The sequence below is a fragment of the Monodon monoceros genome, unplaced genomic scaffold, assembly GCF_005190385.1.
Source record: "Monodon monoceros isolate NGI ecotype Baffin Bay Population unplaced genomic scaffold, NGI_Narwhal_1 Super_Scaffold_9, whole genome shotgun sequence".
In the NCBI taxonomy this organism is placed as follows: Eukaryota; Metazoa; Chordata; class Mammalia; order Artiodactyla; family Monodontidae; genus Monodon; species Monodon monoceros.
In genome coordinates this window covers 22883404-22898926 of record NW_021703786.1, presented here as the reverse complement: position 1 = coordinate 22898926, position 15523 = coordinate 22883404, and the positions used below count along the sequence as shown (strand labels likewise).

Genomic DNA, 15523 nt, shown 5'->3' with positions numbered 1-15523 from the left:
CCCCCAAAGAAAAAACTGTTTGGGGAAAAGGGCAGTGAGGAGACTAGTAGCTTTCTTTGATATTAAATTTGCTCACAAGTGTGACATGGGGCAAGCAGAAAGAAATGTCACAGGGACAGATTTTAGCACAAAGGAATAGTTTCAACATAAATGCTGCTGAAAGGAGAGGATGAGAGGACAAACCAGATGAGTTTTAATGTCCTACAATACCAATCTATACTTCGTAAGTGCTGCCTGCCCAACTTTACTGTCATGTTTCTATGTTATCTGCCTCTGGCATACTGAAATTTTTTCGCTTAGTTTTACAACCTGGAGCAACCTGAAGTGTGTCTAGCCCCTCACCTGCATGGCCAGATCTAGGAGTTCCTTGGAAACATGCTGATTGGCTCCTTCCAAGTTCCGGACAAGGTCACCGGCAAAATTGCTGTCCTTGGGTGTCAGCAAGGTATAGGCCACGCCTTTCTCACCCGCTCGTCCTGTTCGGCCAATCCTATGCGTATGGGTATCAATATCTCGTGCCACATCATAGTTAATGACAGTCTTAATTGAGGGAATGTCCAGACCACGGGCTGAAATAAAAAACAAAATTCTTTTATTCTTTATCAGGAGCCAAAACACCAAGGTGTCCCCAAATGCTAACCTAAGAACCCACATTCCTCTTATCTAAGTACATGATTTGGTGTGCTGAGATACAGGCATGTGAGCTGCCCTTCTAGAACAAATGCCACTATCGTAGATTCTATGATGCTGGGTCAACTTAGTGTGTAAGGGACATCTATCTTCTACTATCAATAACCTGCCGTGGCCTCACTCTTGAACCAGAAATATGTAAAAAAAAAAAAAAAAGTAAAACCAACATCAAATGTGTCCTGAAGCTGAGAAGTGATCTCCTTTCTGCGAGAAAATACCAGTTTTTAAGGGTAGCTATTAAAATTCAGCAGAACTCAAAAATCAAACTTCAAAACTTTTTCTGATCTTGAGTGAAGTATGCCAAACTAAATAATCAATGTAAGATATGTACTATATTCAGACACACAACAGGGGCATAGCCCACGATGTGACTGTGTAAACAATTTCTTCCCCAAGTGTCTTCCAACTGCAGGGATTCTTTTTTTCAGAGGAACATTAAATGAAAAGTGATGGGCTTCCCTGGTGGCGCAGTGGTTGAGGGTCCGCCTGCCGACGCAGGGGACGCGGGTTCGTGCCCCGGTCTGGGAGGATCCCACGTGCCGCAGAGCAGCTGGGCCCGTGAGCCATGGCCACTGAGCCTGCGTGTCCAGAGCCTGTGCTCCGCGGCGGGAGGGGCCACAGCAGTGAGGGGCCCACGTACCGCAAAAAAAAAAAAAAAAAGTGGTACCCAGAGCTCCAGACTGTAATCACTGTGCTCTGAACTGCTGCACCACAGGATGTGGCCAGCCAGGCCAGCAGAGTGCCTTCAATCAGCCTCCTCAGATATTAAAGGTCTTCTATAGCAGGACAGAGCACCCTTATAGCATGGTTACTGGGGAAATTCATACCCTACCTGCAACATCTGTGGCCACGAGGACTGGGATGTCCTTTTTCTTAAAGTCTGAAATAACCTTGTTTCTTTCACTCTGATCCATGTCACCATGGAGCAAGCCAAGACTATGACCCTCCTGTTTAAGGTTATTGGCTAGCTCTTCAGCATTGGCTTTTTTAGTAACAAACAGGAGGACACTTCCTGAAGAGGTAAACTCCACTAGACGCCGGGTGAGCCAGTTCCATTTACTAGGCCCAGAATGCAGAATCTCCACAATCTGAGTCACATCTTCATTTGCCTGAAAAGAAATAAATGAAAAAGATAATTGCGACATTTGTGCCACAGGGCACGTGAATTAGGACCAGCCATCACATTTTCTACCCACATCTGGAAGAACCTTGAATAATCCCTCTTCTCCTTGGGCCTTTCTTCAGCAAGTCAAGTGTAGCTCAAATTTTACATCCCTTAGCAAATCACAGTGCTCTCCACCTCCCCTGACGTGTACATATACCTAATAATCTGTAAGCCCCAGTGCTTTGCTCAATACTTCTCTATATGCCTATTCAGATTATTCCTAATAGAGTAAGCTCCTCTTCTGTCCTTCCCACTTACTGTTCCTAGTACAATTCATACATGCACATAGAAGGCACTCAGTGATGAAAAGCAGACAATGTCAAAAAGCTAACTGCACAGAACTTTAATAAATACACCAAGCAAACTAAGGAATTCTCAAAGCAGTCTTAATTGATTTTCAAATCACAATTCAGAGAAATTTTCCACATAGGCCATATTTATAGGTAAGGAAAAAAAACCTTTAACTCATTTTCAACAGGCCTTTCAAATCTCCCCACTCCACGCTGTGCAGGCCTACTCCCACAATCACTTATGATGTCAGTTCCATCCTAACTGACCAGTAGTCTTTCGGGCAAAACCTGCTTTTTCCCCCCCAAAATATTTTTTTAAAAAAACCTTTTATTCTGGAAAAAACTTTAACATTCAAAAAGAGTAAAATGAACAAAATCAACTCCCATGTATCCATCACCAAGCTTCAACAATTATTAACATTTTGCCAATCACGTTTCACCTATTCCCCCCAACCCTGGTGTTTTTAAAGCAAATTTGAAACATGTTGCCTCATCTGTAAATGCGTAACATTTTTTTCTCAATAGTGAGAAATTAATTCCATGTCACCATAGTAAGAGAAATAACCCACTGGGATCCTATCCAGCCCTGCTTAGGGTTACCTCTCCAATATCCCCCTGCACCACACGAATAGGATCAATCAGGATGTCTCTGGCCAGTTTTTCAATCTTTTTCCGAAAAGTTGCACTGAATAAGAGAGCTAAAAGGTAAAGTAAATTCTGTTAAAGAAACAATATGACTTCTTTTCTGAATACCCACTAAGCTTCCCACTGACACTGCTCAGTTTTTAAAAAAATAAACCCACCTGAACTTTAAATTTAGTTTAAAAATTCACTAAGGAAAAAAAAAAACTTGCCCTTATTCTAACTTTATGCATTTTCAGTTAAGACAGGGGTTGTCAGCATGGTTCAGAGAAAGGCTCTTGACTTCAAATCAGCATATCTGCACTGTGTATTGCCTCTAGCCAGTGATAAAACTTTATGAATTGGGGCAAGTAATGAAATCCTCAGCCTTGGTTTCATCATCTATAAAAATGAGCAAGTTCTATCTAATGATCTCTAAGGTCCTGCCCCCAGCATTATCTTCCCCTTTATGGTTCCTCACTAGAACACACGTGATCATTTTTGCTGCCATAGCTGTGAGTGCTTATAAAATAAATAGGTGTTTATTCTGAGTACAAACATGGCTTAATGAAACTGCTTCATACGTACTCTGTCTGTCAGGACGGACATGACTTGCTATGGATCGCACCTGGTACTCTGGAAGAAGCAGAACAGTAAAATTAGTATCATACCTCTGTATGACAGTTTGGGATGCCTGGGAAAAGTCATTTTAGTAAAAATCTTCACATGAGACATTATAAGAATTAAGGAAATTCTGGAACTCCTAGACCTATCACTCAGTATGAAACTCAGAAACACTTACCCCAGCACCATTGGCTGGGCCCAGGGATTATCCAATCCATAAAGATAGCTATTTAGAATTTTCACACAGCTGGTTAAGTCAAGGAGGACAGGAAAGCAAAAGGCCTTGAATGATATGACATCCACCTACCTAAGAACACAGACCTTGACCTCCACAAAGGCATATGAATAAAAATAAAGCCTAGAGACGATATTCCCCTTATATCCACAGGTACTTTCAAATGTCCTCAACCCAGTTAAGCCTAATATACTTTTCCTGAAAAAACTCCTAAAAATAGTTAATGTCTTAGCAATATCTCTATGGTCTAATCCTATCCCGGAGTATTTTTAGCTTCTCTCGTGCAGAGAAAAAATTAAGTCTAGAAAGATATGGAAAAAACTAGTATCATGAGGACGGGGACAGAAGAAACTGGTATTCAAGGCATACCAAATCCCATGTCAAACATTCGATCTGCTTCATCAAATACAAGGTAAGAGACTCTTTGAAGGTTGGTAGCTTTCTTCTTCACATGATCAATAAGTCGACCCTATGAGATCCAGAAAATGAATAGTAAGCATAGTCATCCCAGTGTCTGCTGGACACTGGTTCCAGGATCACCCACACTCACCTCCCACGAGGACGCTCAAGTCCCTTAAACAAAATGAAGGAGTATTTGCACATACAACCTACACACACCCTCCTGTATCCTTTAAGCCATCTCTACTTATAATACCTAATGCAACGTAAATGCTACGTAAATAGTTGCCAGCACGCAGCAAATTCAAGTTTTGCTTTTTGGAATTTTTTTCCCCTGAATATTTTCAATCCTTGGTTGGTGAAACTCACAGGGAAACCTGCCGATGTGGAGGGCCGATTGTATAATTAAAGGCATTTACAAGAACTTTCTAGAGTTCCACTCCTGGCAAAAGTGCTAATACTCCAGTCTTAGACCGTAATAGACACTAGTCAGCCTCAGACTTTACGCACTACAGAGCCCAAAAGAACAGAAAATCTGAAAACTCAACAGGATTCTTCCTTTACATTAATTTTGATTTAAATTGTGGAAAGATGGTCAGAACTATTTTTTGTGAGGCATTCTGAAATTACCTAAGTTAAAGCCTTATTAATGGGTTTTAATGTTTAAACTACAATCTTCTAGGCAGTTCTGACCATACCCTGAACAACTTTCTGATTCTTGGTGCTCTCAGTAAGCATGGATCCCTTTTCTAGGAGAGCATAAGAAAAACTGTTTGCTATAGAGGGCAATTCACAGCAGAGAGAATCTTATTGGACTGCTATTTTAGGCTAGCAATCAAAATTAAACCAAAGCCACCAGCTGTCATTGCATCAGAGTATTCTTAACCCTGCTTTACCACATTTTAGGGGAAATGCCCTCCAACAACTAACCATTTTTTTTCATACCAAGAGAGGCTGATAAGCTATTTAAACCCAAGACATACTTACTGGTGTACAGACAACAATCTCTGCCCCTTCCTGAAGGGCCTTGGCCTGCTCCCACATGCTCCCTCCTCCATACACGGCCACTGATCGGAGATTATACGCTTTCCCAAACCGCTTGCATTCTGCGTGGATCTACAAAGTTGACATAATGACATATTAACAAACTGTGACAACAGATACCTCTGTCATAACCCAAAAGGGAGCTATGAAAAACACACAGAATGCGATATCAATAGAAAATCAAAAGCTAGAAAATGCTTTAAAAACACAATTTTACTTATAAAGTAAATGAACAGAGTACCATTATCATATCTTAACAGGCTATCTAAAATCTTGTTGTTATTATTCTTTTTCACTTCTCTTCCCGACCCTGTTACTGCCCTTCTGCCAAACAGAATGAATTAACCCAGGAGGAAAACTTATAATACAGTTCCCATATTAATTTGGTTACACAGAAAATCTATAACACATAATATTTTCCAGAAGTTTCCTGGTAGCACAACGTGAATGTACTTAATGCCACTTAACGGTACATTTAAAAATGGCTATAATAGTAAATTTTGTGTATTTCACTACAATTAAAATAAAAAGTTTCCTGGTAATTCTACCCATTTGACTGGCTAGTCCCTTACCAGTTAACATATGGAGGGGGGCTTCTACACAAAGCACATACCTGCTGACAAAGCTCCCTAGTAGGACACACAATCACTGCAATTGGTCCATCACCTGGTTCCAATTCTTTCTGGTCCATTATATGAATCAACATGGGCCAGATAAAGGCCGCAGTTTTCCCACTGCCTGTTTTGGCAATACCAATCATGTCTCTACCACTTAATGCCACAGGTACACCCTAGAGAAAAAGAAAAAAAAAATCCACTCCAAACTTTCAATTTTAAAGATGTGCTGAAGGAAATTCTGTGGAAGGGTAAATGACTATTAATGACATTTATTTCCAATGGAACAAAAATGTCCTGGGCTATGCATACTGGCTATGGAATAACAAGAAATACCTGGAATTCCCATTAACTTCTTGACCTGTAGGAAATATTATCATTGCTAAAATTTTAAAAAATTTGTCCCCCTTGTGAAGGTAGAGACTGTCTCATCCACATACTGAACTGCGTAGAAATGAATAAAATCCATATATAAATGAGAAACAGAAGCTATTCCTTTCAGTTATGAGAATTTTCAGGCCATGGACAAAGGAATCCTCATAATCGACAGCGCTAAACTTCTCTATGCACAAATTTTATTTTGTTCGGTCTAGGCCTAATGAACTATTTTCTTCAGATCATATTTTCAAGACATTTATCAGACACAAAAGAACATTTCCCAGCCCCTTAGCAACTTTTTAAAAAAATAGGTTAAGTAGATTTATTAATATAGGATGCTTGTGAAAGACACAAGTGGGCAGGCAAGAGGGCTCTGCCCCAAGAACTAAGCAGACTACATTTTTATAATCAAAGGAAAAGTGCGGAGGGGGAGAAGACCACCTCATGTCCTAGGTCGCAGGCAAGTTCCTAGGACAGGCTGCCAAGTGAGGGTCCTTCCTTGGCTTTGCACAGGAAAGAATTCAAGAGCCAGCCATAGTAAAGTGAAAGCAGTTTATTTAGAAAGACACACATTCCATAGACAGAATGCAGTCCACCTGAGAAGGTGAGAACAGCCAGCAACTTCTTAAGAGTGGTAAAAAATTCACTTTTGCTCTTTAATTTTTAAACGTTTCAAAAATTCTATCCATGTCAATACAGTTCTAAACTTTCATTGCTTTGACTTGTTAAAAAAAAAAAAAAGTCACAATGTCATTCTACTTCATTTTTCTTTCGATATGTTTTACTTACCTGGCACTGTATTGGAGTGGGCTGTGTGTACTCAGATTTCCGAATCTGGTGCATAAGTTGCTCATCAAACCCAAAATGAGCAAAACTACTTCCTGGTCTAGGAGGTGCAGCACCAGAAACCTAGAGATAAAGACAACGTGCAGGAATGACTGTACTTCAAAACAAACAGCATTAGAAGTTCAAGAATATTTGCCTGTATCTACCTAGCATTTAGATGGGAGTATGAAGAAGTGAAAATATAAGTCTGTAGCTAATAGCCTACACTGTTTGAAAAGGTAAAATTCAAATAATAACAGGTCTAAAACCTCATATAAAAAACTCCAAGATAAATGTTCCTGAGATAATAGTCATATCATTTTAAATGATTAAGGGCCTAGAAATCTCTTAAATCAAAATCAATTTTCTCATAAGAAATAAAAAGATGTTCAGTAAATTGGAAAAAGCCATTAATATACTTCTTCCATTTGCATAACTATTAACCAGGTGTTAGAAAAAATAAAATTTACTCTTGAAATAAAGAGTGCAAATGAGCTCCAAATTCAGACACGTCTATACCCACTAGTTACAAAGATACTGTCTACTGTCTCCAATTTCAGTGATGCCTGAAGAGCTAACATCCTGCTTAGTGATGATCTAGACACTGCCAAACGTTGTTTGAACTGCACCCAGGTGAAGAACTGGGCTCCACCTCCATCAAGGTTTCTCAGGTGATGCTGATATTTCCAACCAGGATTTCACTTAAAAGTTTTTTTGAAGGGGTACTTCTTGGAAAACAGACAAGTACATACGTATACACACACACACACACACACACACCCTCCCACCCACCTACCCTCAGAAAACACAAGTTCAAACATCATGTAGCAACTGGTAAGGCCAGAAAGTTGTTCACACAAGAGCATACATCACTGTATTATCTGTGTGTTTCACTTAACATCTAGCAGCACCCTAAACAATGTGGTCAGTGTGCAACCCAAAGCTTTTTAGTGGACAATTTAAACTATTATTCTGATATTAGTACATGCATATTTTTTAAAGTTGTTAATTTCTTCTTCTAATTAAAAATGCGTGCTGTATATAGTTTGAGAAGTGTATCTTAATTTCGAAATAGTCTAAAACTTCCAATATTGTCCACATCTATTAATCTTGTCTCCTCTTCCTGAAGAAGGGAACCCCTTGCCTTCATCTCTAGCCCACCCAACGCAGTTCTTAGCATACTGTTCTCACTGCAGAAATACTTGCTGATTAGTTTTAAGGTCACATGACCTATTGTTCCAACACAACACACAAAGTTGACTGAACACATACATATAGTATTCATGTGTATCACATGAAAGAATGAATAATCCTATCCTAAAACAGCTATAAGACTAAAACAACAAAATCAAGACACAAGAACCCAAGGGATCTAATTATTACTTTATCAAAGATAGTTCAGGGACTATCAGAGAAGAAATTCAAGATTATTTCAGTTTGGATAAGCAGTAATACTAACCCTGCACTAATTAACATTAATATGAATATTTGCCTTAATGGCTGACTTACCCGAAGATTGAGCTTATGCCGGAGATCTATTAGCTGCTGTGGGGTGAGGTTGGTTATCTCTTCATGTTCATTGTAAAAATTTTTTTCAAATGGTGGATAGTCAATCTGCAGGTCCAATTATTCAAAGTTAGTCTAGAATTCAAGAGTCAATCCTGTAAGTTTGATTTTAATGCAAAATAACCTTTCACAAATATTATACAAGTAAAGCCATAACCAGCTAGAGAGAACAAAGGAATTCATTTATTCATGACACAAATCCCGAAAGTACAGCCAGTACTTTTTCTTGTTCCTGTTTTCAATAAACACCAACCTATTTCCTAAAGAGACTCTTTAGGACACCTCAGGTTTGAACAGCCTTGATGCAAACTAGGGAATCTCTAATGCCAAAAAGGACTCAGATATTCCATCATATAACGTTTAAATATGTTTTGCAGTAAGCTGTTCACCTAGATCTCGGCATTTAAAAACATTTCTAATATTTCCTTTGGGGAGAGCTCTACCTTTAGAGGGAGTTCCATTCTTTTTAAAAACGTGGAACTGTTTACATAACTTTTAAGAAATGTATGGCCAAGCATTTCCAGTTCCAAAGAGGGAAGAAGTCATTTCTGCTAATCTTTCATAGCTTACTGTACTAAGAATACAAAACACTAGCATATTACCACATGTGAATCTGGCTAAATGATTCTCTTTCTGACATGATATGTCTACAATAAACTTATTCTTTAAGGAGAACTTAAGCCTTTCATAGGTGGTCAAAAATTTCATAACTCGAGATACAGCCTAAAATTAATTATCTTTCTATGGTACTATCAACAAAAAGAAAGAATTTAGTTTTATTATTAACAGGACCTTTGGTTATGCTCCCCACAATGCTGCACTAAGCCCTTTTCTTCGGTTCTCTTCTCTTACCAGAACAGAAGGTCCATGAGGGCAAGAATTCTTGTCTTTGTTCACAAAAATTTACAGATATGTAAATTTTTTAGACACACACATTTTTTTTTTTAACCCAGAAGAGAGGAAAAAAAAAAGAAGAATGTGAAGAAAGGGGTATCCTTTCTTCATATCTGGTCTCTCCTGGCAGACTTCTCATCATATTAAGACAACTGTGGGATACCCCAGGCAGGATAATGAAGTTTGACCACTTTGTCAAATATCTCAAATATTTTATTAAATGAATATTTCAAATATTTGAGCTTTTCCTTATTAGCTTTTCACTCTTTATCATGCATGCATCCTCCTAGATCAGTTTCAGATATTTAACTTGCCACATGTAAAAATGCCAACTCCTTATGTGGTAATAGCTGTGCCAAAGGAAACATTTAAAAAGCTGAATATAACCCATACTCCAGTCTAGACCAGTAGTTCTCAAACTTTTTAGTCTCATGTACCCTTTACACTTAACAGAAACACAATGAGCTTTTGTTTATGTAGGTTAAATCTACTGATATTTACTGTATTAAACTTAAAACAAAATTTAAAATTCATGTTAAAGTAACAACAAACCCGGGAACCTACCTCAACATAATAAAGGCCATATATGACAAACCCACAGCCAACATTGTTCTCAATGGTGAAAAACGGAAACCATTTCCTCTAAGATCAGGAACAAGACAAGGTTGCCCACACTCACCACTATTATTCAACATAGTTTTGGGAGTTTTAGCCACAGCAATCAGAGAAGAAAAAGAAATAAAAGGAATCCAAATTGAAAAAGAAGAAGTAAAACTGCCACTGTTTGCAGATGACATGATACTATACATAGAGAATCCTAAAGATGCCACCAGATAACTACTAGAGCTAATCAATGAATTTGGTTGAGTAGCAGGATACAAAATTTAATGCACAAAAATCTCTTGCAGTCCTATACACTAACGATGAAAAATCTGAAAGAGAAATTAAGGAAACACTCCCATTTACCTTTGCAACAAAAAGAATAAAATACCTAGGAATAAACCTACCTAGGAAGACAAAAGACCTGTATGCAGAAAGCTAAGACACTGATGAAAGAAATTAATGATGACACAAACAGATGGAGAGATATACTATGTTCCTGGATTGGAAGAATCAACATTGTGAAAATGACTATACTACCCAAAGCAATCTACAGATTCAATGCAATCCCTATCAAACTACCAATGGCATTTTTCACAGAATTAGAACAAAAAAGTGCACTATTTGTATGGGAACACAAAAGACCCCGAGTAGCCAAAACAATCTTGAGAAAGAAAAACGGAGCTGGAGGAATCAGGCTGACTTCAGACTACACTACAAACCTACAGTAATCAAGACAGTATGGTACTGGCACAAAAACAGAAATATAGATCAATGGTACAGGATAGAAAGCCCAGAGATAAACCCATGCACATATGGTCACCTTATCTTTGATAAAGGAGGCAAGAGGATACAATGGAGAAAAGACAGCCTCTTCAATAAGTGGTGCAGGGAAAACTGGACAGCTACACATAAAAGAATGAAATTAGAACACTTCTTAACACCATACACAAAAATAAACTCAAAATGGATTAAAGACTTAAATGTAAGGGCAGACACTATAAAACTCTTAGAGGAAAACACAGGGAGAACACTCTATGACATAAATCACAGTAAGATCCTTTTTTTGACCCACCTCCTAGAGAAAGGGAAATAAAAACAAAAACAAATGGGACCTAAAGAAACTTAAAAGCTTTTGCACAGCAAAGGAAACCATAAAAAAGATGAAAAGGGACTTCCCTGGTGGCACAGTGGTTAAGAATCTGCCTGCCAATGCAGAGGATACGGGTTCGAGCCCTGGTCCAGGAAGATTCCCACATGCCGCGGAGTAACTAAGCCCGTGCACTGCAAATGAGCCTGCGCTCTAGAGCCCGCAAGCCACAACTACTGAAGCCCGCGTGCCTAGAGCCCATGTTCCGCAACAAGAGAAGCCACAATGAGAAGCCGCACACAGCAAAGAAGAGTAGCCCCCACTGGCCACAACTAGAGAAAGCCCGTGCACAGCAATGAAGACCCAACACAGCCAAAAATAATAAATAAATAAATTTATTTTAAAAAGAAGAAAAGACAACCCGCAGAATGGGAGAAAATATTTGCAAATGAAGCAACGGACAAAGGATTAATCTCCAAAATATACAAGCAGCTCAATATCAAAAAAACAAACAACCCAATCCAAAAATGGGCAGAAGACCTAAATAGACATCTCTCCAAAGAAGATATACAGATTGCCAACAAACACATGAAAAGATGCTCAGCATCACTAATCATTAGAGAAATGCAAATCAAAACTACAATGAGGTATATCTCCTCACACCAGTCAGAATGGCCACCATGAAAAAATCTACAAACAATAAATGCTGGAGAGGGTGTGGAAAAAAGGGAACCCTCTTGCACTGTTGGGAATGTAAATTGATGCAGCCACTATGGAGAACAGTATGGAGGTTCCTTACAAAACTAAATATAGAACTACCATATGACCCAGCAATCCCACTACTGGGCATATACCCTGAGATAACCATAATTCAAAAAGAGTCATGTACCACAATGTTCACTGCAGCTCTATTTACAATAGCCAGGACATGGAAGCAACCTAAGTGTCCATCGACAGATGAATGGATAAAGAAGATGTGGCATATATATACAATGGAGTATTACTCAGCCATAAAAAGGAACGAAATTGAGTTATTTGTAGTGAGGTGGATGGACCTAGGGTCTGTCATACAGAGTGAAGTAAGTCAGAAAGAGAAAAACAAATACCATATGCTAACACATATATATGGAATCTAAAAAAAGAAATGGTTCTAATGAACCTAGGGGCAGGACAGGAATGAAGACAAAGACACAGACACAGAGAATGGACCTGAAGACAAGGGGAGGGGGAAGGGTAAGCTGGAACGAAGTGAGAGAGTAGCACTGACATATATATACTACCAAATGTAAAATAGATAGCTAGTGGGAAGCAGCCACATAGCACAGGGAGATCAGCTCGGTGCTCTGCGACCAACTAGAGGGGTGGGATAAGGAGGGTGGGAGGGAGATGCAAGAGGGAGGGGGATATGGGGATATATGTATGCATATAGCTGATTCACTTTGTTATACAGCAGAAACTAACACAACACTGTAAAGCAATTATACTCCAATTAAGATGTTAAAAAAAACCCACAACAAACCCATCACACTTTAACATAAATGCTTTAATAAAAGTAACTTTTTTTTAATAACATTCCTTTACATTTTTGCAAATCATTCTAATGTCTGACTAAGAAAATATTTCCTACTGCAAACTGTTGCAATGTTGTTTTGATTAAAGCCAAGGAAATCTGTCCTCACAAAGATATGTAGTTGGAAAAGGGACAGGAGTATTTATTAATAATCTTTTCAGATGCTTGTGGACTTTAACTCTTCTTCAATACTACACTAAACCTTGACAAATTGACATTTCTTAAAGATTATTTTCATTGTGTAATCTGAAACTGTATCAACTAACTTTTACATTCTGTTACATTACAATTCATCGGTCTATCATGCACTTTGAATGGAGCCTTTACTCACGCATGATTTTGTAACATCGTGTATTGGCCATTCGAAAACAATGGTTCACTGAAATGGTCTGCAGATCATCCAAAACATTTCATTATGTAATTTAAAAACTACATATATCATGGTTGATTATCAACAGACTTTTAAGTATTAGAAAGCTATCAAGCTCACCATGGTGAATATGTTTCCCAAATTCTAAATTTTGCTTGAAAGCTTGATTTTCTATCATTGGCAATAGACACTTTTGTTTTCCTTGAAGTGTCATTCATTTTCTCAAGTGAAAATGGTGTTCCATGAAAAAAAAGCATCTAGCTTAGCTCACAACTCGAACACCTAAGTGCCTTTCCTTGAGACAACTGTCATATTTTGGCATGCAATAGAAATGATTTGCCCTTCCCATTTTGTCACAGGATAAAAAGACATGTTAACATAAAGGTCAAGACTTAATAAATATTTTTTACTGTTTCATCAAGGATACTGTTAAGTGAAACTGGTTTGTATTTGTTTTGGGTTTTTTTGGGGGGAGCGGTGTGTGACTGTGATGATCCGGCAGGGAGAAGCAACTGGTGCTACTGTCCTGATTCATGTTAATGCATCAGCATTGCTTTTAGTCACTGGTGCAAATGCTGACACAGTGAAAAAGGTAAATGATCTCAGCATTACTATGAAAATTCTTTTGACTTTGTAGACTCCGTGAAAAGATCCTTCTAAGACTCCTTGGACCACACTTTGAGAACCACTGCTCCAGATCTAGAATCACTGTATGCAAGGTCTAGTCTGATATTTAACCTGGATGAAATACTGATTTCCCCCCACCGCAAGTGAGTACACTGATATCCTCATTTCCTTTTTCTGATTTAAGGGCCATGTAATTCCTGGTTCCGCTTTGAAGGAACAACCCCTCATCTGCTCCAGATCTAGGAAAAATACTAAAGATTTACAGCAATTGAAAAGCAAATGCAGGGGCTTCCCTGGTGGCGCAGTGGTTGAGAATCCACCTGCCAATGCAGGGGACACACGTTCGAGCCCTGGTCCGGGAAGATCCCACATGCCGCAGAGTAACTAAGCCCGTGCGCCACAACTACTGAGCCTATGCCCTAGAGCTCGTGAGCCATAACTACTGAGCCCGTGTGCCACAACCACTGAAGCCCACATGCCTAGAGCCCATGCTCTGCAACAAGAGAAGCTACAGCAATGGGAAGCCCATGCACCACAACGAAGAGTAGCCCCTGCTCTCCACAACTAGAGAAAGCCCGCAAACAGCAACAAAGACCCAACACAGCCAAAAATAAATTTATTTAAAAAATAAATAATAAATTTTAAAAAATAATTAATTCATTAATTTTTAAAAAAGCAAATGCAGGCCCACGGACCCACTGTGAGATGAAGATGGTAAGTGATGGTGCAGAAAACAAGTGCAATTGCTTGAAAAAAACTGAATGTGAGCAAGTGACTCAGCTGTACCTTCAACAGTATAGGCTACAAAGTCTCAACCACTCAGTCACCTTCTGACTCAACCATTTGGTAAAGATGACAAGAGTCCAAAGAAATAGTCTCATGACATAATAAGGAGTACGAATCAGGATATTGGGAAAACCTAAATACTAAAGCTAAAGAAAACTGTATCAGCTTGAAAGAAGAGTCAAATTCAGCAAGAAACACCATACCTCTGAATGATCAATGGGAGGAAGAGGATCAATGATTTTTTTGGAAGGTGCAATTGGATTTCCATCACTATCATATTCCAAATTATCCTCCTCTTCCTCCTGAACCACGCCAGCAGTTGGATTCTCTGCCATGTACCGAAAATAAGCTTCCTGCAGGAAAGCACAAGAACATAATCATACCCAAGTATAAATGAGAACATTTCTGCTCCTGTAATTAGTGCATACAGTGTACAGATAACTGCACAGTTTAAATACCTACCAAGACTCTTACTAGCAATGATTCCATTAACAATAGCAGTATTCAGAGGGACAATCAGAGGAAATGAATGAGACGGTTACTACCATAAAATGATTTAGCTTGCTTAAAAGAAGACATATATCTGTCTGTTCCACAGCCTTCCTCGGGTGGGGTGCCCAGAGCTGTGGAACACATGCTGTGGCTTTACCAATCCAAGTTTGGAAGGTGACACTGATTAGAAGGGTCACAAACCTGGGAAAGGCTCACTCTGGTTCCCTTCTCACCATCCCACAACTGAATGGGGAAAAAAAAATACTAACGAATAAAAACCTAAAGGACAGTCATTTAATTAATGTTCCATCTTGAAACACAAGAATCACAAACAGAACTCTTAGAAACAGGTAGAGGTTAGATGTTGCTAGAGTCCATCCGTAGATCCCACTCTACTCTACTCCTTGATTTATCAGAAGAAACATTAATTTTGGATTAAAAAAATCAAGGTGAATAAAGCTCATATTTGCTTTTGATATCATAGTTGATCAAAAGTTCCATCTTCAACATGGGGGAAAGTCACATGAATCTTTATATTACCAACTGGTCACACACGCAGAAAAGCAGCAAGTCAAATGACATTCCCTGCTGAACGTCAGGAATGGCCATTTCAGTGAAGGCAAGCTCTAGCTTGTCCCCAGTA

General features: G+C 38.8%; 1 protein-coding gene across 2 annotated transcripts in view; it reads right to left on the bottom strand.

Annotated features, from left to right (window-relative positions):
• The window catches only part of DDX42 (DEAD-box helicase 42), a 53116-nt gene that overhangs the window by 4594 nt on the left and 32999 nt on the right, over window positions 1-15523 (bottom strand). For both annotated transcript variants that reach the window (XM_029211403.1, XM_029211404.1), the window contains exons 6-15: window positions 14592-14741; window positions 8395-8499; window positions 6850-6969; window positions 5682-5858; window positions 5012-5140; window positions 3995-4094; window positions 3355-3402; window positions 2746-2843; window positions 1523-1799; window positions 343-569 (exon numbers count right to left, since the gene is read on the bottom strand). In XM_029211403.1, coding sequence (XP_029067236.1) covers window positions 343-569; window positions 1523-1799; window positions 2746-2843; window positions 3355-3402; window positions 3995-4094; window positions 5012-5140; window positions 5682-5858; window positions 6850-6969; window positions 8395-8499; window positions 14592-14741 — 1431 coding nt within the window. The remainder of the gene's footprint in view (window positions 1-342; window positions 570-1522; window positions 1800-2745; window positions 2844-3354; window positions 3403-3994; window positions 4095-5011; window positions 5141-5681; window positions 5859-6849; window positions 6970-8394; window positions 8500-14591; window positions 14742-15523) is intronic.